This window comes from Haemaphysalis longicornis, unplaced genomic scaffold (assembly GCF_048455015.1).
Source record: "Haemaphysalis longicornis isolate Haplotype H1 unplaced genomic scaffold, Haemaphysalis longicornis Haplotype H1 scaffold_6, whole genome shotgun sequence".
Taxonomy (NCBI): Eukaryota; Metazoa; Arthropoda; class Arachnida; order Ixodida; family Ixodidae; genus Haemaphysalis; species Haemaphysalis longicornis.
The window spans coordinates 156,957,300-156,982,778 of NW_027526407.1; the positions used below are offsets into that span (position 1 = coordinate 156,957,300).

The window sequence follows — 25,479 nt, forward strand, 5'->3', positions numbered from 1 at the left end:
TTCATGCTCCTCAATCAGCCGCGCCTCCTGTGCGGCCGAAATTAACAGCGTGACAGAATGAACATGTCAACTCGGGTTTAATAAATTGGCGAAGGCGTCTTAGAAGCGACCTCCGCGAATGCCGTGGTAGCGCGCTAGAAGAGCGGCTTGTAGGGGAGTTGGCTTTAGAACGACCTAGAGCCGATAGCAAAGCTTAACTTGTTTAATGCATGGCGACAAGGAATCAGCGATGATGCAGGAGGGAGCCCGCTGGCGTGATTACAACATGACTCGGGCAGAGCAACGTCTCGCTCAGATACCGACCAGGGTTGCCAGGTCCTCAGAAGGAAATGTCGCCAGGAAATTGCCGAAAGTAGCCAAAAACGTCGCCACCTAAAAGTGGTCGTGTGAAAAGGACCCAGAAAAGTCGCTACTTTCAGCAAGGCGATGCTATAAGTACTTTTGGATTACCTTCGCGGAAAAAATGCTGAAATATCGGAAAGTAGAATATACCGTAACACAGATTTTTTTCGTTTCCTGTGGTACGGGAAAGCGGCGGCAGCTGACGTCTACAAAAAAGCTAAAATATGTAGGTTTGGGTAAGGCATCCAAAAAATATGAATGACTTAGAATGAGCCTTCGCTGCACACCATGTTTTATCCCTTTCGCTGCCTCTTTACTTTCCCGTGCCTCTTATACATCGTCATACACACTATGCAATGAAATCTCAAGCTCACGTAACCTACTGAAGCACCAAACTTTAAACCGACGGCGTTGCTTGCCAGCTTTGACGCTATGCATACGACACCAGGTGCCGGATAGCATAAAGACCAAGGCAAATTTATATCTGTGTCGGTAAGTAGCGCTATACGGTGGTGCGTTTGAGTGACTGATTCCTTGGGACCTGTTCTAGACTTTGCCAAGTAGCCGTCGTCTGCCTACAAGTTGTTTTGTTCTGTTTGTTCAGTTTGTCTCGGCGGCTGAAATGAACTGAGGGTCAAATAAGACCCCTTCTTTGTTTTAGCAGTGGAACGTCGGAAGTGCCCGGAAATAGATCAAATCACCAATGCTCAAAGGAGCCAAGTCGCCACACTGAAATTTCCGCTGCCACGGGTCTGGAAAAGTCGCCACTTCGGCGACAAATCGCCAGACCTGGCAACCCTGCCGACGACGTAGTGACTCGGCTCGCCGAAGAGCGAGAGTGTATAACCCTAATTCCCAATGGTCCACAGGCTTTCAGCGTGTTACGCCCGGCACGAAAAAGTACGAATACAGAAAAAGCATCTTCCCTAGTTGCAGTGTTCGAATGTCCCTAGAATAAGCGACGCGGTCTCCAGAATCCGGTGCCCGCTTTGCGGAAGAGATGGAGGAGGGAGGAGGTGGGGGATGAAGCGCACACGCCGCCGCTGGAACCGGTTCGTTCGGGATCTTAGTTTCGGCAACAGTCGTGACCACGGAGTAGTCGTGACTCATAGGTTTGGGGAAGTTGCGTTGCCGCCAGATTTATGCCTCGATTCACGCGCGTCCGCCGTACGGCGGCGCTGGCATCGAGGCACCCTAGCGAGACTCCGACGTGTCGATGTATGTCGAAGATCGGAATGTAGTGGCTTCACCGCCACGCATAAGACTTCACAGCAGTGCTTATCACGCGCGCACAAGGTAACGGCGAAGTACCTCGCGCTGAGTATTACCAATATATATATACGTGTCAGTCCACGTATATATATTGTTTGAGTGCTTTGGGAAGGCTGTGTTTAAGTGCGCCCGAGCCTTTCTTCGCAGGTCAAGGGTAGCTTCGCCGGTAGATAAGCCCTTCATTAAGTAGCGCTTGAAACGGGACAACAGTACCAAAGACACACACGACGGGGCTATCCCATAACTGTGTGTCTTCGCTGCTGTCGTCAAGTTTTAGGCGCTGCTTAAGATCTATCAACACCAACTAGCCCAACTGTCTATTTCTGAAAGCCCCTGTCCACTTGGCGTATTTTTCTCGATGGAGAAGAGCAGAGGTTTTGTCTTAGCTCTGACATCTGTACCTTCGCTCCACGCAACAGAGACTCTGTTGCGTGGTGCGAAAGTACAGATGGCAGTGCTGAGACGACTGCAGTGTAGATGACGACTGCATGGATGACGACTGCAGTGCAGATGACGACTGCAGGGATGACGAAGTGTGGATGACTACTGCAGTGTAGATGGCGACTGCGGTGCAGACTGCAGGAAATTGGCCCGCTGCAGGTGGCCGGCACATGGACCCTGGTGACGTGTGTGACGGACGAGTTCCCCTCGCTGCGGCCCATGACCGGCAGCCTGATCGCCGTGGTGTGCGTGCTGGGCTTCGCAGCCAGCGTGCCCTACGTCATGCCCCAGGGATTCGTCATCGCGCTGCTCATCAACCGCTTCGCCGTCCAGGTACTCGCGCGCCCTTGTCGTGAACGTCGAAACAGCTTGCTTCAGCTCTGCACAATATCGGCCAGCTGTTTGCTTTTCATATCCTTTGGAGGTTTCTGCTGTGTTTAGAGTGTGAAATTGTTGGAAATCAGGGTCGGTGTGTGTCTGCGCGTATCCGCTTTGGTTTGCGCGCTATTGCAATTTGTTTCAAGATCACAAACCCAGGTAACTAGCAGCAGAGTATTACTGTATTTTTCCTACCGCTGCTTCCGTTTTTTCTGTGTTCACGTTCCCGGTGACGCTCAGAAACGAATTAAGAATGCTGCTGAATGTAATCCCTTGTCAAGCTTGTTCAAGGCTAGACCCTTCGCCTATGTGCTAAGGCAGGAATCGCCGTTGCCGGTAAACTACGACAAATTTATTGGCCAAGGGTAAGTTGCCAAGTTGGGGAGGATACAACGAAAATATGGCGGAAAAATTGCGTTAGTGAATGACCGGGGAAACAAGTATTTTTTGGCAAAAAAAGCCTGTTATTACCATCCTCCCATTAAATTACAAAAAAAAAACGCACAATCAGGAAGGGGTTTCCGAACTATCGCCCTCGATGTGGTGGAAACAGTTAAACGAAAAACAGCTGCTGCAGCTCGACGGATAGAATGCGCTCGAGTTGTGTTTGCAATCGACAGCGGAGGTGCCACAGGGACGCCTGAATCGGCCACCCAACCCTGCATGCATGTTCAAGTATCGCTGTGGAAATGGCGTGGAAAAAATTCGACGGTACCGATGCCCTTCTTGTGGTGCAGTGAAGGCTATCGTGTTCATTTGTGGAATGGATATGCTGGTGTTGTGCAGTGCGGCGTCATGGTTCACAGCTGCTGGTAATGCAGTCCATCGCCGCATGCACTGTACCGATAAAATTTGAAGAAAAAATATCGCGTGCACCGCGTTCATTCCATGCACGGTTCCGACGTGATGCGTAAACAGTGGCACGTGTCCAGTGGTACGCATGTGTGTCCTCTAATTACTGTGGTCGTGATGCTTGTCCTTTTCGGTTACTACGGTTGAGTTCCAGATGTGCATTTTTAGCGGCTGCGTGCTGTGCAGCCAAGCTAATTCATACTTGCGCAATTAACATGCTACATTTTCTAGTGTATAGTACTGGCTACGTGTCTCTAACACACGTTCCAAGCAGATAGGCCGGAACCCGTTCGCTTGGTTCACCTCTAGTCAACTGGGATCATCCAGCTGTGTTGATTCGCGGCTTCCGTGCTTGTCTCGCATTCCAGAGGACCATGGTTCGAATCCCGCCCAGCGAAGAGGTTACCAATTTTTTTTAACTCAGTTACTTTTTTATAGGAGCTTTCCGGAGAAATGTCGCGTAATTCCGCGCTTTCCTTTATTGCTTCAGCAGTCGGCCATTTTTTTGTGGCATGGACGGCGCATTTTCGACCTGCGTAGTTAACTGATGCTTGCGGCAGCATTATTATGCTGCCGCAAGCATTTTGCGATAATTCGGTGGCAGAACGGCACCGATGAATTCTGTAAATGGGGCGCTAATGTACCTGCCACTTTCCTTTCTTTCTTTCTTTCTTTCTTTCTTTCTTTCTTTCTTTCTTTCTTTCTTTCTTTCTCTCTCTCTCTCTCTCTCTCTCTCTCTCTCTCTCTCTCTCACTCACTCTCTCATCTGTCTGTCCCTCTGGCGACTTTTTAGAAAACGTAGTTCGATCTTCCGCAACTTCAACGTTCGAAGTGCCTCAGTACACACTGGACTCCCAATAGCACTCCTTATGATCTTGGGAACGCGAAATCATTAGTGGTTAACTGTCGAGCGGATATGCCAGTGTTGTATGCTCCGCGATATTGCATTAGGTATGGCGTCGTGACGTATCACTCGCCTTGTACAGTCATGGACAAATGGAACGCCAGCACGAAAATATGAACCAAAACGCACAAATAGCGCGATTTCTTTCACTGCAAATCAAATTGACGCGTGGCAGTAATAAATTTGGGATATGGGATAACAAATTTGGGATACAGTAACAAATTTGGGATATGTGCACCTCAGATGGAAATGATTTCCAGTCCCGGCTGTGTTACGAAACAGGAAATCATTTCCAGCCGGAACTAGAAAATCTACTTCCAGCATGGAATGGAGAAAATCTGGCTGGCGGCTATAAATTCCCGGGTAGGAATGGCACCTTTTGCGGCTGGACCTTGGATTATTCCCAGATAGAATTGGCTCTGATCTTGCTGTAAAATTCATCATTTCCACCTGGAACTGCTCCCATTCCCAGCTGTAAATAGCTTCATTCTTGCTGGAATTAGCAGCACTTCCAGCTGGAAGTATGTGCATTCCTTGCTGGAAATAGCTGATTTCCATCAAATTCCTTGCTGGAAAAGCATGCACTTCCGGCTGTGAATTATTTTGTTACAACCTGCACAAAATCTCACTGGAATTTACGAAACTTCTTGTTGGAAATTATAAGTATTGCCGGAATTTTAATCATATCCAGCCGGGAATTCATGCCTTGCTGGAAGCTCGTTTCTAGCTGTTTGCCGAGATTCCATTGTGTGGCCACTACTGGCCGCACAGTGTAGGAAAATAGTAAAACAAAAGCAAAACTGTTCATTTGAACAGCTGTATTGCACACACTCTTGGGCTTTACATCAGTTCACTCAGGTGCAGCTTGCGCTTGACATCTTGAATCTTGTCGCTGAGTGTGCGCAGTTGCAGCGACCTTCGTATCTTCATTGTGGGTGCGCCCCCAGTGCTCCAGGCAGCCTACAAAAAGTACATGAAAATGACATGAACGACTGCTAGCAAATCCTTGTAAAATACTCACCATACACAACTTCCACCTTGGCTCGTGTGAGCTGCTTTCCATCTTCGTCCTTGGTGGCCTTTCCAGGCGCCAGCTTGGCCCTCACGGATCTTTAGGCAAGTTTTTCGACTCTCCAAACAGCTTGGGCCGCATCCCGCACCAAAATGGTTCCCTTCTTGTTTTTAAACACTTTCTGCGCCTGCTGCGGCTTCACGAAAGTGTTGTTGCAGAGGTGAAACTAGAAAACAGAGTGCAGTGCACAAAATATAAGCTCCAATCACACAAATGGTGCAAAGCATTTTTCTGCTGCTTGCACTTAAAATAGTTGTAAATGAGTACTTACAAGTCCGTCAAGTGGTAACGAAAAATCCGGGATGCTCTGCTCATTGTCCGTAAGAGGTGCGCAATCCCCTGCAGCTTCAGAAAAAGTGACAGCAAACGTCAATACTCATTTACAGCAAGGAAAAGCCAGTAACCAGAAACACTAGTCCCCAAAAATAATTCTTTTACAGTAGACAAGATTACAAGCATATATGAAAATTCACAAACTGAGAAACAAAGAAACTTAAATTTAGAATCACACAAAAGGTGAACATAATATCTGGCACCGCAAGCACTTCATTCAAAATTGGCCAGTATTTCACGCTAGACTATGACCACCTGGGGTCAATTATTTGCAGTATGCAATTTCAATATTAGAAGTTAATTTCTCCCATGCCTGGCAGTGATACGCATATTGTGATGATGCTCTGAATCGTTACGCTTCACTGAGAAATGCCGTATTCCTGCTGGGGGACACCGAGAGCGGCAGCCGAAGCTGCACTGTGGAGTCCAAGGGTCTCGAGTTAGGGTATCAGCTGATAGTGCTGGTTCACTGCCTGCACATTCTTCTTTGGAATTTTCCACAAATAGAACTTTATTCATTGCACTCATCTCGTCAAGATAGGGTCGCAAAAAATTTTGCGGAGGTGGGGGGGGGGGGGGGGGTAATTTAGGTTTTTCGAATATAAGCACTTTGTGCATCGCGATTGTGCAAAAAAGGGGTGCTGCTTAGAATCGAGTAAATGCGATAACTATCGAGTACTCAGCCACCAGGGAAATTAAATTTGAACGTTGAAAACTCGCCCTGGAAGCTTTTGCTCCCGGGTGTACCAGCTGAGTGACGAAGGCTTCTTGAGCCAAAGGCATAATTTCTACTCTTAAAATGAAGTGTTGATCCAGGCATGAATCCGTCGCTTCAGAAAATTATCGAATGCGCTTCACACTTGCCACAAATTCCCTAAAACACAACAGCTTGATTGCACGCCATACTAAATTAAATAAAAAATTGCAGTAGTCTCACAAGCAGTGCTTATTTGGTCACTTGCTGCCACACATGGTAACGGCACAACCTGCTGCTGGGTGGCCCTGCTGCTCCCTGAGGCCATTCCTGCATCAAAGAGCACAGGAGGCTTATAAATCAATAAATGTATATTGCCGCGAACCATGTATGGGTTTTTTTATGTATTGTTTGTTTTTACTGCCCGGCCACGCCCGGCTCTCTTATCTGTGTCCCAAGCGAAGCGCGTCTTCCATTCTTTACTTTTATGCCGCAAGGGCTATCTCATTCAGATAAGCAGACTGTTTCATCGTAACGTCACTAGGCCAGAATAATCTTCTCTGGTCTACAATGTTCTGGATGTAAATCGACGGTTCCAGAAACACTCGCGCCGAAAGATAAAAGCCTGCAGAGCAGACGTCGCGGCATTTCTTTCGACAATCTTCGCCTGCGCAAGTCAATTTGTTGACCGCTGCTTCGCCGGCTCTGTATTCTTTAAGTTGTTAGGGCAGCACAAGTTCGCTCCAATAAACTTTGCTTCGTCTTTGGCCACGTGATGATATGACAGACGCTGTCAAATGCTTTGCGAACGTCGAGGAACACTGCCCAAGCAATCTGATTGTGCTCAAACGCAAAGTTCAGTGTCTGAAAAATCTTCAAGCAGCAGCTGCGTGCCCCGATTCGTCACAAACCCATACTGGGTAGGAGATAAAACGTTATGCTTGTTTAAAAAGCTGCTCATTGTTTGGTGCATATGTTTTTCCAGTATCTGCCCAATACATGACGAGATTGGAATATGCCGATAGTTTTCTATTTTGTTGCGTGCGCCACTTTTAAAAATGACCACCGCATTTTTCAGATAATCCGGTATGATACCAGTAATAATAATATGGTTTACAATGAGAAGCAGCAGGTCATCCTTTAGCGCTTCGAAAGTTCTGCGCAGCTCTAATATTGAAAATCCGTCAATTCCTGGAGACTTACTTGCTTTCAGACTGAAAAGGAGCGATTTCAGGTCATGTTCCGAAAGCATGGGAAGGAAGGTGCGTTCTGAAATACTTCTTTGCAAGGTGAAACTGCCTCGTTGAGGTCTCGCTACACTAGATACTTCCGAAAAAACGAGTTAAAGTCCTTAGGGGTTTTATGTCCGTTTGAAGAAAAACGAGACATCAATTCAACATGACGATTAGCGTTTACGTCAGCACCTCTTAGATTGCTCATTAGGGACCACGTTTTCCTAATGCCAAAACGAGCGTCCGTAAATTTTGCACGTATACGTTTTGCTCGACGTATCATAGCTTTGACCTTATTTCTAAGCTCTTTAAACCGAAGCGGCAAAGCAGTACAGTTAGTACTTGTCTTTGATTGCACCCATAACAGACCTTTTGCTTTGATTGCCGCGAGTATATCTGCCGACATCCGCTTTCGGTCCAAGTTACGTTGTTTCATTTTGCAGGCCAACCTAGCTGCAAGGCGGAAACTCTTGAACAGCGTGAGTCCTCATTCACACAGCCGTTTTTCACCCCATCACGTCACCGTCACGTCAACGTCACGTCATTGTCTTCCGTCATCGGCGACGGTTTTTCGGGCGATTTCTCGCCGAAAACGGTGCGACGGTGACGTGAGGCCGAGCTCTACGTTTCCGTCACGTCAACGCGACGGGACTATGCCGTGGTAAACCAGCTAATCAGAAAACAAATTTTTACGGCTAAATTTAGCGAAAAGTGAGCACAAGCCATTTTCTTTACTGTTCAGATTAAGCACGCTCAATTCTAGGCTAAACTGATCACTAGGCAGACGACCCTGTACTTTGACGGAGAGCTCCAGTACGAACGCTACTCCGTTTACGTCTCCGTCGCGGTTTCTTGGCGTGACGGTGCCGTGACGGAGAAGGTGACGGCTGTGTGAATGAGGGCTAACAGAGTTTTTTTAGGCATCACCTGGAGGAACGGTCATCGAAACGTTATGCCAGTCGCGGTTTATTACGAATTTGTCGAAGGCTATGGGGTCAACAATTCAGATTTATTTCAGTTCGCTTGAAGCGACCGAGTCACTAGTGTCATCAGGTAGAGAGCAGCAAACCATGAAATGATCAGGTAGTTTCGATTCAATAACGGCAGATTTGATAACCAAGTTATGTGCACGTATATTTATATGATCTGTACAAGATATGACAAGGTGACCAGCAAGGAATTCTTCACGAGTAGCTTCACAAACAGTGTTTTGCAAGGCCCACCTGGCAGTGACGTCCAGATAATTACGAGCAATAGCTGTTGAAGGGCGTAGAGTATCTATGTTGAAATCGCTAATGAGGCATACATGGTCCATTGATGACATCGAGTCCAAGGCGGCATCAAGCTCATTTAGGAATAGACTTAGGAATAGACGACGAATTGCCGTCCCCAATAGACGGCAAACCGCGAGCAAAATTAGCGACAAGGAAGGTGCGCAAAGACGCCCTGCAACAATTTCAGCTTGGCAAAACGAGAAAACCAGCTCAGTTATCGCCCACGGGTCTCGGACAAAAACTGCTACGCCTCATCCCCCTCTAATTGGGCGATTGTATGAAAAAACTTGGTATCCAGCTATCTTATACTGGTTGATACAGGCGGACGGAATGTTAGTCTCAGTAAGCACGATCGCATCGAAATAGGAGGTAAACGAAGGGATGAAGGCATGGAAGTGGTCCCAGTGTTTTCTAATTTTGCGAATGTTGACATGAACAGCACGGAAGGCGCAACCATTGGTATTTGGGGAATAAACTACAGACCTCATTCAAGATCAGATGCCTTAATATAAAGGATAGGTGCTGCTTCGTCCCTCTCAGCCAGTATCCTTCCGTTTTTGGCCCAGACGAATTTGAAATTTTTTTCTTTGCTTTTTTGCCTGGCCAGCCGATACAGCTCTCGTTGTGCTCGCGAAAGATTGTCATTGAAGTAAAGCCGTAGAGAGGTGCTATCATGAGCGAGCTCACGTAGGAACCCTCGTGCACTGAGCCTTGCACAAGGATTGCAGGAATGCTATTGCTCCGTGCAGAAAGTCGGTGAACAGCAGAAACATCGGTCGCCTTGAATTCCTAAATGTTTAGCTTAGCAGCCAGTTCTGACAAAAACGAGGACAGATCCTCGTTGGGGTTATAAGGCAAGCCATGAATCTCGAAATTGCAGCGTTGGCTGTATTGCTCTAAGTCAGGAAGCTTAGAGCCAACCTTCTCGCGCAGCTCAGCTCGGGCAACAATCGTAGCAGAGAGTGTATCTACTTGCGTACCAAGCTCGCTGACTGCTATCTGGTTAGCAGTTACAGTGGACGGTACCGATTCGTATTTCGCGCCAAGGGAATCGAGCGACCCCTGTATTTCTAGGACAGTTCGTGCAGTTTTTTCGCCGGCAGCTTTGAAGGTCACCAGTTCTCCCACACGACTCGCCAACGTTGCGACTGTGGATGTCAGCCGGTCCAATTTATCGTTTACAGTCGGAAGTTGTTGCGCCAATGCTCCATCATCGGATTTATTGCTTGTTGCAGGTTTATTAACGGCTTGCATCTTGCATGCCGGGCAGACCCAAGATCGCCGTTTTGCTGCTGGCATTTTCGAAAAAGTTGCCTCAGCGGCCGTCAAGAAGTTTTTACCCAGGTGGTAAGCTTCACTGCAGATAGAACACGTCAGAAACTTGTCGTCTAGCGGCAATGACTCGGCACAAATGGTACAATCAGGCATTGTAGTGCAGTCGGCGGCAGAGAGCGAAAAATAGAACAGGAACGCAGGCAGGTAGGTGGAGGTGGTTAGACTCGCCTGTCGACAGCAGAATAACGGATCAGTACATGGTGCAGCTTTGCCGCCGACTGCGACGGGAGTCAGCGGGAGCAGTTATTTTGTAGACGGTAGTTGAACTTCATGACGTCGGCAGAGACCAGGTGACCAGAGCGATGGGAGCGCCGGTGGGTGGCAGAGAACGAAGCCGGTGTTGGTCCTTCGGTGTCTTGATGCGAAGGTCGGCGATGCAAGCAACCCGCACATGTCGATGAGTGTTCCTTGATGGCCGGCCGGTTTGCTTGAAATGCGTGCGCAACCGAACAACCTGTCGACAGCAGAATAACGGATCAGTACATGTGCAAGTGCATCAGTGCTAGGCCAGGCGAACGCTGCGTACTGCTTCGGCATGTCCTGCACACAGAGGGCGAGCGTAGAAGCCTTGTCCGCGTCGCGCGCAGATCCCGGAGCTGCTGGTGGCGTGCTTGGAGACGGTGGCGTTCGTGTGGGGCTACGGCGTGGACCGGCTGCTGTTCGACATGGTCTTCATGGAGCAGGGCCACCCGGAGCCCTACTGGGTGCGCTGCTGGAGCTGGCTGACCCCCTGCCTGCTGCTGACCGTGCTGGGGGCCACCCTGACCACCCTGCAGGAATTCATCCGCGAGATCGAGATGCTGGACGTGCAGGCGCGCCTCGCCTGCCTCTTCGTGCTCTTCGGCTCGCTCGCCGGTGTGCCGCTGCTCGTGATGACCTGGCTCTTCGAGAACAACCTGGTGCGCCAATCGGTTGGACAGCCGAACACAGTATATATCTTCGCCGTAAACGTTTCGGATCCGTCCCCAGTACACGTCATTGGTTTATTGTCAGTCGCTTTATTTGCGACATGCAGGGTGTTACATCGGTAAAAGGAACACTTAGAAATTTTTTCGTGAGTAGACCGCTGGTCCGTTTGCACTCAAACTTCGCACGAAGGCCGCATTTTGTGGTCTATTTTGTTTGACACCGGGAACAACGACGGTACAAACTTATTTATTCTGAAAAGAAATATAAACGATTTTCGCCTTTGGGAAGATGGCGGCCAACTTGGACGCGCAAGCTGATCTTGTAACGAAGGCGCCACCTGGGGTGTGCCAAATGAAGCGCGCGATGGCGATTCGCGGTTGGAAGGAGCAAAATGAGGTAGCAGAGGATCAGAAAACCTCTTTTGTCGATACTTAATGGTGGCCACAAATAGTTACATAAGAGCTCATACGAATCATGACATGAATCATGAGGCGTCATGAGATCATTCGCCGCAGGTGAACAGACTGCCTTTTTGTCTGCTGTGAATGATCTCATGACGCCACATTTGATTTTTTAAAATTAAAATCTGGTCTCGGATAATCGTGAGGTGTAATGAAGTGAGCAATTTAACACTCACATCGAACTACGTATATTATACGAATATGAACACCGCCGGCCGCAGATTATCTGGAGATAAAAAGAATTCAACGAAACGCTCCTGGACGGATTTTTTCGGACATACTCCAGACATGTTTAACTGCAAATGCGGCGCTCGTCAATTACAAGTGCAACACATATGGCGCTTTCCTCTTGGGTGGTCAAATGCGCAGTCAGGATATTGCGCTTCAGATGTGCAAAAGGAAAGTTACTCACATGCACGAACATAAATGTCTTGCACAAGAAACCACATCGAAATGATCAATACATAGGTGTTTAATGAATGCTGATTCAATATTACTGTATGAGGGAAAAAGAATGTCCACAATACATATTCACAACTTAGTAGAGTCTGGTTTAAACTCAGCGAGAGTTGCATATAGATGCTGGTGTCGGACAGACGAACCCGTTTTTTTCGTCAACGCTTCGTTGGCAGTGTTGAAGAGCCGTACCACCAATGCTCTTGAGGGCGCTACCGTGTTGTACTTGAGGATAAGTTGGTTCAGTCCCTCAGGCAGAGACTCTCCGCAAGCTCTCATAGGTGCTAGCATGATACAACCCTCGCTCACCATGGACAGTGGTTCTTTTCTGTATATTTTGTTTGACGACCATGGAAATACTCTGTGGTGCCGTGCGCATAAATTTGACCGTTCTGGATTGCTCCTTAAATTCTGGCACGCGCGAGCATCGGAGCCAGAGCCTCAACAACAGAGATTCAGAGTGTTACTCTGCTGGATTGAGAGTTCATGGCCGCCATTTTGCCGCAGCCTTGTCTGCTGTAACTTTATGCTACAGTTTTTAAGATTGGCCTCCGGCTTCTCGTTGTCGGAGTGGAGGAACCCTGCGCACGGCAGCAGCCATCAGCTTAGGGTTACCAACTCTTCAATGAAGGAGGTCGGCACGGCGGGAGAAAGGGGGGGGGGGACCTCTAACATAGAGAGGCAACGAAATCAGTTTTCCTAATGGCAGTATCTTTCAGACAAATTCATTGTTTCTTTATTGTTGCGGCCTCCTGAAGTGGTAATTAATCTGGCTACATGCTGCTCGCCTTAATTTCTCTTGCTGGAGAATGTACTCGTGAAAGTTGTCGCACTTCACGTCGAAGTTCAGCTTTAGCTGAAGCCCTGCCTGGACAAGTTCGCTCCAACTTTGTGTTTCAGAGGGTGACGTGCCTTGTTGAGCGTGCTTTGGATCACGAAAAAATTCCTAACACGGTGGTCAGGAACGAATCCTGGATATAAAGCTGTCCCGACAGGAACGGCACGGGACTCGGGACGTTGTATGAAAAGTTCGGGACAGTCCCGCGAAATCCGAGACGGTTGGTAACCTTACGTGAGTATGCGCTACTCGGCTCGCCATCGGTGCCCGGATGAAGCACTGGTCGGAACCGGTCCTTAACAATACACCACAGTCGTCGCACTGCTATGGTGTGAAGGTTATTGCGCCACCCCAGGGGGCGGCGCAATAACCTCCAGCAAAATTCCAAAACTAATAGTCAAAGCAAACCTGGTAGTTGGCACATCACGAAACCGATGGTTCGCTCGGTGCGTGAGAAAGTTTACGGCAGCGCGTTCGAGTGCCATGGCCGTGCCGTAGGGCGGTGAACGTCCGAGGTCAGATTCGGCTTGCAGCTCTCAGGAATGGTTGCTGTTGCGCATGAGATAAGGTAGCTCTCGCCTCGCTTTGGGCGGCAGCGGCAGTTTTTCGAGAATCCGAGGCTTAAAACTTGACGCCTGTTTTTACATGCGGTGAGCGCAAGTCGGCGGCCATGATGTCCATTGACAGACAGCAGAGAAGTCTTGTACGGCTCCTTAGGCTGGCACGGCTGCCTGTACTGTAGATAACACGTGTGCGATGAACACGGTACAGTCACGTCTTCTTCTTCTCGGCTTTCGCGTTCCACTTCTATGCACAAAAGAAGAGGTTGCGGCAGAAGACGAATCAAAGAGCCACCGAAGCACCGGTATCGTCCGTATGTGCAGCCGACGCAGCAACAAGACCGTGCGCACCCGGTGCAGCCTGCCCTACAGGCTGCGGTCTGCTGCATGGTTATTCCTCTGTAGTTGCCCTTCGAGGAAGCACGTTCTGCGGAAGGGGGGGGGGGGGCAAATTGGGCAGCTTAAAGGAGGATAAACACAGCAGCGGCTTGTGGCTTTTTGTACTAGCGTCAGCGCCCTAAAGCCTTGGCATCAAGAACAGCCTGGCATCAAGAACAGCTTGGCATCAGCGATGGAACTTTTCCAGAAGGAACGCCGTTCCCTCTGCCGTTCCTTCGTAAACGTAACGAGTTACCGTTACAGTTCCAGTCACTCTTAATGGAGTGGTGAGGTTCCTCCGTTCCTCCCGAAAGGAACTAGTTCCAGGAACGCCGTTCCGTACGACACTGGCTCCTTCCTGTCGTCGGTCGTCATCGCGCGTTTCGTTTAGCCTATCCCAGGTGGCACCGTCGTTACAAGATCAGCTTGCACGTTCAAATTAGCCGCCATTTTACTATAGTTGAAAATCGTTCTTCTTTATTTTCAGAATAGAAAGGTAAGTACCGTCGTTGTTCCCAGTGTCAGATTAGACCACCAAATGCGGCCTTCGTTCGAAGTTTGAGCGCGAACGGAGCTTCACTCAAGGAAAAAAAATTGGCTGGTGATTACGATACTCCCTAATGCGATATCTGGGCGCAGCAGCAGTGCGCTGAGGCAGCACTCACTCGTGAGTTCTCTCGACGGCAGTGGTGATGAGCCTCTACGTCGGCGGCGCGAAGTGCGTCTCAGAAAGGGACCGCGAACCGACACCAAATTTTGACGCCTAAAAAATTATATAATTGGCTTCAGTAATTGGTACAGATGCCTCACAGAAGTTTTTGCAGCGATCCGATGCCGGAATCACATCAAAAATCGAGTTTAATTGTCCCGGCCGCGAGTTACCACAAATCGGCAGCACTAGCGAAATCGCTATCGGCGTGACGACACACTGTCCGACGTGTCTGGCCGGTTCAGGGTGGCGTCATATAGTCGTTTTGGGAACGGGAACCTGCGCTGCTGTTGTCGGTGGTCTTCGTTTCGGCTGGAGGCGTGGGTGTACCTCTGTGAGAAATGCTTGTAAACTTTGCGCACTTTGTGTGTTCCACGTCTTTGCTCTTCAGTTTGTGGCCGGCGCATGGTGTTCCCTTGACTGGTGCCGAAAACTGCGTGGTGTCTAATCTGAGCGGCCTGTGCGCCTCACCGAGCTCGCCAAAGTTCTGCTATGGCAAGCTCGCGGAAGCGAGAAATTTAGTGTCAGTACTCCTTTAAGCGAAGGCTTAAGCTCCTTTAAGCGAAGGCTTAAGCGAAGGCTTAAGCTTAAGGCCAAGCGTCGCGACGTCTAGCGCGTCGTGCGGGCACAGCATACTGCCTCCTCCCCTCCCCCACCGCACACTTTGGGAGAGCGCTGGCTCGCGCTGCCATGGCGAACCGCCCTCCCTTCCCAATTTCACGCCACTCGTCTCCTTTGCTTTCTTTCGTCGTTCGCTTTTTCTTTCACTCGTCGGTCTTGCCATCGTTCTCCCGGTTACGCCGACAACGCGGCTCAGCCCATAGACGGCCGCTAAAGGGCTGCGCCCTAAAAATTTAAGGTGCTTCATTTATCCCTGTAACACCTTGTATTTTGTTTGCTGTCAGCCCTGTTGTTATTGCTTCCGGGCGAAGTACAACTGTACCCAGGCCCGCCATAAGCTGACCCTTTTTTTATCCAGAAGACACTTGTGAATGGTGAAGTGATAGCTGTTGCGTATGAAGCGCAAGACGAAATGGCGTTTACGGCCACAGGCCCTGGGAGCGCGAGACTGGGTGCGGCCCCGGTCGGGCCTCTCGGCGGGGAGTGCAGTTGCCAAAGGGACTCAGAACGAAGGGGAATTGTGCCTTCGTATATCTTGTTAAATTATCAGTTGTCTTCTTTGCTTTCCGGAACGTTGATGAAGTCGATGGTTGGACGGCATATATTTTCTTGTCAGGTAGCGTAGTACAAAATATGAAAGTAGGGTCACGGACCGAATAAAAATGACGTTTCTGGAACGCCACTTGTCCCTCGTTCCGAATCACTGTTCACAGGGATAAGTAGCACTCCAGAAACGCCGTTCTTATTTCTTCAACTTGGTCAATGGCCTGTGCCTGTATTACCAGGCATACAGTCACCCACAGGCTTAGCTGGAGCACCAGGTTTGAATTTAGCGTGGAATATCTAAAAGTTCCCAACAAGAGCTGTTCTAAAGAATGTGGCGCATTTCAGAGCCCCTTGAAACTTGAAAGAAATGCCGCAGTCATGACTAAATTTCCTTACACCAAAGCAGGAGGTGGGTAAAGCGTTGCTGTAGCTAAGCCTGTGGACGACTGTACTTGATTTACCGGCTGCTTTCGTCCACTTCTCACAGAGGCGGGGAAGCACTGAGTGTATACCTACAATGGCTCCGTGCAGGACGTGGAGCTTTCGCAGCTGCCGTGCGCCCACTGGGGTCCCCGCGAGGCCATCTACTTCCGCGCCTACCACGAGGCCATCAAGCACTCGGACCTGCCGGCGCAGAAGAAGGTCCACCGCACCGACCGCAAGGAGACCGTGGCCGAGAAGTTCACCCTCTACCTGGTGCGCCACTCGCCCAAGTACATGGGGCGCTTCATACGAGCGGCCGCCCAAGCGACGCCGCCCTCCGCCCGCCTCTTCGCCCGCGTCAGGGAACCCTTCCCGTGCGAGTAGGACTCGCTCTTCAATTGGAAGTGCGCGTCCATTCGGCCGCATTGTCTACACTATGGTGGGCCCGGCGCTGCACGTGTGTGTGCGGATGCCATTGCGTTTTATTGTGTGAACGTGCTATTGACATTGAATTAAACGCTCTCGTTAAAAGATGCGCAGATTATTACTTTGTATGTACTTCCCCTGCCTGGTTTTGTTCGTTTGGTCGCAAAATGATGCATGATTTACTAAGGCTATACCGCTACTGTATTCACTTATTCACGCATTCGACTATAAGAGGTCCCACCTTTCTGGTGCCTCTTTGCGTATTACCCGTATGTATCCTTGCACTTCTATTAAAATTAATAAACTTGGATTAGACTTGTCAATAACGCCTCCTTTCAACAGAACGTTTATATTGACGGGGGCCGTATGCAGCAGTATTTGACCATTTAATCGTCGCTACTCATATGGCCACAAATCTGGGACGTCAAGTGAGTGTCCACCTCGTGTTTTTTCTTCTGACGCTTCCGGTGCCATGGGAGCTCAGCCGTAGCGACTGGGTAGAAGTTAGAACACCCGCATCTGTGGCTCAGTGGTTAAGGCGTTGCGCTGTTGAGCACGAGGACGCTGGTTCGATTCCTGGCCGCGGCGGCCGCTTCTCTGATGGAGGCGGAAAGCGAGAATGCCCGTGTGTGCGAGATTTCGGCGCACGTTAAAAACTTCCAGATGGTCAGAATTAACCTGGAGCCCTCCACTATACGGCGCGCCTTATCGCCTGTGTTGCGTCGGCGCGTTAAACCTCAGAATCAATCAATCAATCAATCAATCAATCAATCAATCAATCAATCAATCAATCAATCAATCAATCAATCAATCAATCAATATCGACGTCACGGCAATGTTCGGAAACTCTACGCAGGGTCGCTCGTATACGTTGTACTAGTCTCTCGTGGTGGTGACAAGAACGGCAAAAGCCGTGCGATCGCAGATTCGTGTGCATAGCTTCCCCGACCAATCGCAGGGCGTGTCGTCTACGCGCGCTATACTTTTGGCGAGCGGGGCCGTGGGCTCGTTGCAGTGTACAGACAGGGTAAAATGGAATAATTTGTTCCGTAATTGAGTCTTCCCTCTCCGCTACACTGCACCATGATCCTCGGTTATAGAGCCTAAGGCATCCGAAGTTCCACATTCGAATGTACGGATGTTCCACTGGGTGAGAGGGAATGATAGTATCTGTGGAACAGGGCCATTTTGGCGAGTTTTCGGTGGTTACTAAGGAGAGGAAGGTTGGCGCGTTGTTTTAATTGTTACGCTTGTTAAGGAAGAAAAGTCAGAATTTTTAAACCTAACGGCTCGATTTTGAATGGCTTCCAAGTTGATTGATGAGGTAAGTTTGGTAAGGGTCCCAGATTGTTGAAACATACTCTAATTTGGGGCGGACGAGCGTGCTACAAGCCTGTAGTTTGAGTTGCGGAGGAGCGCGTTTTAGGTTCGTCGGAGGTAGGCCCCGACTAACAACTGAGTTTTATTGCTTATGCCAGTGGTTTTTATACACACATGGGCAAAAAACAACAAAAAGCATCGGCCAAAATGGCCGATGCTTAAATGACAGGCTAAGGGAGCACCATTACAACGTTTCAAAAACGTTCAGTGGCCATCTCGCCCAGCATTGTCGTGATTGCGACAGCAAATGCCAGCCACTTTTGGACCAGAGCGTTGTTATCGGGGAGCATGGCAACCATGATCGTGCGAGGCTACGGAAATTAACAAGTTAAGTGACCAATGTGTAAGCACCCCTTCGATTGCCCTCACAGACAAATAGTGTAGATTCTTTGCTCAGTATGTCCCACCCTGTTAATCTTTGCTTAGTTTCCAAAGTGCTCTTGCGATTTCAAAAAGGGATGGTGTGTTGTGTTAACGTGTAAGTAGATTAACGGGTAAAGAAATGTCAAGTCATTATGATGCGACGCTCACGCCGTCACAAATGTCCACGTGTTAATTTAGTGTTTCCTTCTTTTTTCCTTTTTGTTGTTTTTTGCTCATGTGTGGATAAAAACCACCGGCATAAGCAATGAAACTCAGTTGTTAGTCAGCGCTGTGTTTGTGCCGTCTTTTCTTTGTCTCGTGTTGTTAGCGCTGTTACTATGAAGGAGCGCTTGTTAGTTCTTTTGTGTTTTTCAATATTTTACTGGTGATGTTGTCTATACCAGCAGCTGATGAAAGTTTTGTATCACTGATAATGCATATTATTCCTTTAACAGCTATTGTTATGAGTGGCATGAGTTCACCTTGAGCTCCGTCAGTAGTTGTTGGAAAACAGCCGTTTTGTTTTTTAGCTGCGACACATCTCTTGCTCTCGGGTATGTCCCTCCGTTGTCGCGGCGTCCGCACGCTCACTGCACATGTGCAAGTCTCCTCCGTTCTCCTCTCCGACAGCTGTGCGCAGCGGGAGCGCTCTCGCTCCGGCTTTAAAAAACTAACAAACACGTGTACTCTCTCATGTCGCGTATGCATGTGCATGAAAAGTAAAATTAGGCCCATCTTCCCGCGTATGAGAACACCCGCATGTGATGGAAATGCATCATACGTGTTCACAACACGTTTCACGCGATTTAGAGAATCAACCCAACGGAAACACCAATTGAACCCCCCGATGCGTCGCATCACACCAGGGTTTCCTCGCGGGAAGATGGGCGTAATTTTTTCGCGAATACTAAGCAAAAAGCGTGGTTAAATAAATTGGCAGCTTCACTATCGCTGAGTCAGAGCTGTCAGATAAGGCAACTGGGGGAGCAACGGATGAATTTATGGTTTTCCAGAACTACTTCAAGTTTATTTTGAGCAGGTTGGGAAGTGTTGGTTGATAAAAAGTTATTTTACCAGTGTGAATGGCCTTATCCACTTTTCTATCAGCACTATAAGCTTCCCAAGTGTCCGCTCTATTTCTTTCTTTGGGCCTTCTAAAAAGACACTTTCTTTTACTGATTACCTTTTTATAGCAGTGTTAAACCAGGGCGCAGACTTTTTGTTTTTTATCGTAATTGGCGGACTGAATTTGTTCGTTAATTCATTTAGTTCGTCGCGAAACTTTACCCAGTTTGTTTCCACGGAACGGCTATAGAATTTGCCTTTGTATAGTGTGTAAAATTCTTCAAGCTCAGTGTTAAATGCTTCGTAGTTTCCACTGTCATACAATTTATTTTGGTTAGGGCTGGCTGTTTGAATTTTCGACATTGATCAAAACGAGGCAGAATTACTTTGTGGTCACTTAATTTTTTAAGGTAGTGAAGTGATTGAAGGCTGCTGGGGTCTACTTGAGGATGAGATCTAATATGCTCAGCTTCCCTCGTAGCATGGAGGATCAGTCGTGCTAGCTGCATGGTAATTCTCAGTGCAATTAACAAATTCGCTGCATTCTCTCGAGCTAGTTTGGCAGTCATTAGCCCCATTTATATTTGGGTATTTGATTGATTTCATTGTAAGGTTTAACGCGCCGACGCAATGCAGGCGATGAGGAGCGCCGTAGTGGAGGGCTCCGGATTAATTTTGACCACCTGGGGATCGTTAACATGCGCCGAAATCTCGTACACACGGGCATTTTTGTTTTTCGCCTCCATCAGAACAACGGCCGCCGTGGCCAGGCATAGAACCCGCGACCTCGTGCTCGGATTTATATTTGGGTAACTGAAGTCTCCAAATAGTATAAAATCTGCACGGGGATACTTTTTGTGCAGATCGTCTAGAGTATCGTTAAGGCTTCTAACAAAATCCAAGTCCTGCTTTGGTGGTCGGTAACACGCAGATGGGAAACCATTGAAAAAAATTAGCCCCATCTTCCCGAAGGGAACGCTGAGTGGAAGCGGAGCATCTCGGGCTTCCGTTGTGTTTCCGTTGTGTTCGTAGAACTTCATCGGAAGAACGGAGTGAAGTGGAGTCAACCGCAGCAAGCGCTGAACTGAACGCGCGCAGCGCGCTACCCGATTTATATTCAAGGTTGAAGGAGAGGATACGAGAGGAGGAGAGATGCGCAAGCGCCGAGCATTCGCGCCGACGAAGCTCAGGGACCGCCGCTCGCTTCAAGCGTTTGCTCTGAGCGTCGCGTGCCCTTCGCTGCGCAGCTTTGTCTTCAGTGGACGTAGCCTTGCTGTTAGTTTGAGGGGTGGTGCTGACGCTTGCTTGCGCCAACCCACTAACTGACGGGACTGTTGCTTCCATCACACTTCATCGGAAGAACGGAGGGAAGTGGAGTCAACCGCAGCAAGCGCTGAACTGAACGCGCGCAGCGCGCTACCCGATTTACATTCAAGGTTGAAGGAGAGGAGATGAGAAGAGGAGAGATGCGCAAGCGCCGAGCATGCGCCGCGAAAGCACAGCGAGAACGCGGGAGAAGCGAAAGCGAAGTGCACGCAGCTGGTACGAGAGAAGAAGTGGCGGGAGTATCGCGCAGCTGTGGGAGAGAGGGAAGGAGGAGAGTTGCGCATGCGCAGTGTGAGTGCAGACGCCGACGCGGGACATGGCCAGACTATAAGATGCTGCGCATCTAAAAAGACGCAACACAGGAGAGACGACACAACACAACGCTGGACTAGCAACTGAAATTTAATAGAAGAAACCGATACACCCTGTGAACAACAAAGCCAACGCATTCGCCAATACGTACGCCTGACTCGATTAAAAAATGATAGTTTCACTAAACTCCTTGTGCTTTCGTATAGTCACAGCTCAACTTTGTAGGAACCCGATTTCTTTATCGCTGAGGGAAATAGACGGTGCGCAAATTCAGTTGCCTTCCTGCTGTTGTCTGATGAAGGACGCTTCAAGTATTTCCCTCTCACTTTCGGTCCTTGCTTTCCCAAGAATCAATCCCTTCAGCATCGCCTTCTGGGTTGCATTCTTTTTTCGCCAGTTTCCCATTCGTCATTATGTACCAACTGGCCCAGCAAGCTGCACTTCTTCGGTAACACACGCCACACGCCTAAGATGATAAGACCTTGCGGGCGTTCGCATGATAACCAGAGCCTCTCTAGAGGGGTTTTGATTTCGATTTTACTGTGACGAACGCATGCTTGCATGCCTATCATGACACCACTCCCTCGTTGTAGTATGCGGTCACGTCGTTATATAAGGATGCAGTTGATGATAGCCAGGTTTCTGTAAGTATGACTCAAATTCTGATGTCTGAAATAAATCGGCAAGGGATTCGCGCTTTTGTATTATACTACAAATGTTAGTGTAAAGGACAGAGAATGAGCTCCCGCTATGGTTACTGTATGGGGCACGACGTTTGGTGTCGTGGGAAGGTGGTACCGGGGATGAGGATCCTGCAATGCTGCGGCAATTACAATGCCGCTGTTCAAGCAGTTAAACTGTTCTTTTCGGGAAGCGCCGCACGCATGTATGAATACTTGGGTACGCCCGGATGAGGGAGCTCGAGAGGCAACACGGGATGATTTCCAGTGTGCTTGCGTGCGTGCGGTTCGCATGTGTTTTCGTGTGTTCTTGTTTGTATTCCGACAGCGGCGAGAGAGGGGGGGGGTGCTTAAAATTTGCGCCCTTATATTTCCATTAGCCCTTCGCAGGTATTCTTACAAGGCAAGGTGAACAGCGTTCAGGGAATTGTAGAGATCCTGGTATTTAAAAGTAGCGCTGCCTATTGCTGTCAAGTATGAGTCGGAGACGTAGTGCAAGGGCCTAAGCGGTAAAGCCAGTCAGTAGGTATCTTGAAGACATACTTGAAGTATTCCAAGTTATGGCAAATAACGACAAAGAAACGAGTGAAACGAGAAGTGATCGCACACTAGCTATTGCACCGGCAGATGTTAATATATGATGTTTTTATTTTGCTCGGCTTTTGGACCAAGATACTGGTTCGAATAGGTCCTGTTTAAAGGCTGCAAGACTCAACAATGAACTTTAACGACGCTGCTTTAGACATGAACGCTTTTCGAGAACAGTTTCGTGACAAAAGGGAAACGCTGGTGAGTGAGTCACTCTATGAAGGGCTTGGTGTCTGTGAGTCGTGGGATGTCATTGTCGAAAGGCGTTCGAGACGAAAAAAAAACACAAATGGCTGGTGAAAAGTGGAAACGAGAGGCGTGAACGGCTAAGCAGAAAATACAAAGGGTCGTGAAATCCACATTCGACCGTCTTCATTCTGAAATGAACGAGAGGTTTACTCGCCTGCAGGATACCGATTCCAAGTTTGGCTGTCTCCTGGACATAAAAAAGTTGTGCTACGGTGACCACGAGAACGAAATAAGAACAAATACCGATTCCAAGTTTGGCTGTCTCCTGGACATAAAAAAGTTGTGCTACGGTGACCACGAGAACGAAATAAGAACAAATAAGAACGAGTTTTATCGTTCCGATGGTAGCGCGCAGGACCTCTATGAAGAGACTTTAAATTGACCACTGCTGTTTTCACGGAGTGTTGACCGGAGATTATCAAAACATGAAGAACTTCTGAAATTTATCTTACAGTATGGGAAATACAACGTACTTCCCAACCTCCGCGTGGCGATTCAGATAAAGTTAGGCATAGCCGTTTCCATATCGCTGGCTGTTAAAAGTCCTTCAGCAAGCTAAAACTAATACTTTCCTATTTGCGCGCCACAAGGGTCCACGACAGACTTTCTCATGTTGCTGTGCTGAGTGTGGAAAAAGAAGAAACTGTAAAAACAAGCTTCGATGACATTATAGAACAGTTTTCTTTATCGAAAGCAAGAAAATTGCGGCTCTAGTTGTTACGGAGTGCCGTAGTGTATAGTATTTTTCATATTTGTGTTATTAATAACCAACTGATCTAATTAAAACGTTTAAAACTCAAAGAATGCGTTTCTCGAGAACTTGTTCACGATGAACATCAGCACTGGCGTCACAAGAGGCAATGATCATATGCTACCAGGAGACAACAGTGATAGCAGGAACGAGTTTTCGAATGCATCATTAGCATTGATAACAAAAAGTGGGCATACTATGCAGATTTGAAGTATGATTAAATATTCTGAGCAATTCGTTTAACGGTAAGGCAGCGAGAAACGATAACAACTGTGTACATGCGTACTTGGTCGTTTTCTTCTGTGTGTTTGTACAAAATTTATGAGCGTCGCCTTATTCGTGTCATGCGAGGCCACAACAGCTGACCAGCAAGCTCCATTTCTTCTTTCACTTTTTTTTCTACGCAGTAGAATTACCTCCGAGGGATCCCGAAATTGACAACAAAAGTTTTTTTCCTACTTTAGCCAGTGTCTACAGTCACGTTCGACGGAACCGAAAATAGCCAATTAAATCACATTCGACGTAACTTCAACCGGATGATTTCAGTTACGTCCGGCTTAGCCAGGTATTTCAAAGTAAAAAATTAGAGTGCGAAATACAAATTAAAATGAGCACATCGGCCGTCCGGAACACTAAATAGGCGACCCGGAATATAACAAAGGAGCAGAGGATGCCGCACCTGGCAATCGGCGCCCGATAAAAAGGGAGGGACGGCAGCGTCGTACCATTACCTCCCAGACAGTAATGGTAGTACACCTTCCTCTCAAACAGGAACGAAAGCTCGTTCCTCGTTCCTTCCAAAGTTTGAAACGAGTTGCTGTTGCAAGTTTATCGCGAAAGAAACGCGTTCTACTACACGCTCATTACGGACCCGACAAATCCAACCAGGATCGGAAACTCGGTTTCCAGGGATACCACACCTGATCTCACGTTCGTGAAGAACGATAATAAAGGAGTAATTACCTGGGCCAACACGGGAGTCGACCTTGGAAGTGACCATACTATAATTGAAATCAACATCCCGGAATACAACGACACCAGCATCAGGACGCACAAACTGGTCGACTGGAACGCCTTCAGAGACCGTAGGCCCAAAGAACACTGTGAAATCGAGGACATAGAAGCCTGGGCCAGGAAGCTTACCGAGGATGTACGAAAAGCGACAGAAACCATTGAGACGGATACAGACATTGAACAAATGGACAGCAGACTAGCACACCTCATCGAGGCTAAACGGTCCTTGCTGGACCGCTGGAAGAAACAACGGCTAAATAGGCGCCTCAGAAAGAAGGTGGCTGAGCTCAACAGGGCGATCCAAGGACACTGCCGCGCCCTCTGCGTTCAGCAGTGGAATGAGATCTGCAACGCGGCGGATGGACAGTTACATTGCGGAAGGACCTGGAACCTCTTACGCCATCTCTTGGATGAAACTAAATCAAAGTCCCATCAACGTGATAGGTTAACCAAGCTTATGCACCGCGCCATACAGAAACACGGTGAAGAGGAGGTACTTAAGAAAATCAATGACAAATACTTACCGCCTACCCCAATTGTGCAACATGGTCCATACCAAGGGCTACCAAACAAAAGACTCGATCGGGAAATCGATGTAGAAGAGGTTCGAGTAGCACTACACGACTTAAACAGCAAATCTGCAGCAGGCCCGGACCTAGTAACAAATAAGAGTCTCAGGAACCTAGACGACCACTCAATTGAAAACCTAACAAAATTCTACAACAAGTGTTGGAAAACAGGATCACTGCCGCGGCAATGGAAAACAGCCAAGACCATTCTCATCCCTAAGCCAGGTAAACCGCCAGACACCGACAATCTGAGGCCCATATCTCTTACGTCGTGTGTAGGCAAGGTGCTGGAGCATGTCCTCTTGAATCGATGGCAGGATTACCTGGAGAGTGAGGATCTATACCCAACCACGGTTATCGGCTTCCGAAAGAGATTAAGTACCCAGGATGCGATGATTCAGTTGAAGCACGAAATCCTTGACGACTCCGGTGCCTCAAGAGATAATAAGGCAATCCTAGGGCTTGATCTCCAGAGTGCTTTCGATAACGTCAAGCACTCTGCTATATTGTCGCAAGTTTCTAAGCTCAACATGGGTGAACGCAGTTATAACTACATCCAGGACTTCCTAACGGGTAGAACCGCTCAGCTAAGGGCAGGCCATTTACAACTCGACGATAAGAAGCTCGGCAGCACTGGCACTCCGCAAGGGTCCGTGATATCGCCGTTACTATTCAATCTAGTAATGATAGGAGTAGCCAACAGACTCGCCACAGTGGGGATCCGGC

General features: G+C 48.4%; 1 protein-coding gene across 1 annotated transcript in view; it reads left to right on the forward strand.

Moving 5' to 3' along the window:
* The window catches only part of LOC144142018 (sodium-dependent proline transporter-like), a 94,588-nt gene extending 77,855 nt beyond the window's left edge, over positions 1-16,733 (forward strand). Inside the window, exons 6-8 of the mRNA XM_077673448.1 lie at positions 2,215-2,388; positions 10,717-11,028; positions 16,139-16,733. Of these exons, the coding sequence (XP_077529574.1) occupies positions 2,215-2,388; positions 10,717-11,028; positions 16,139-16,414 (762 nt within the window). The 3' untranslated portion in view covers positions 16,415-16,733. The remainder of the gene's footprint in view (positions 1-2,214; positions 2,389-10,716; positions 11,029-16,138) is intronic.
* Positions 16,734-25,479: the final 8,746 nt, after the last annotated feature.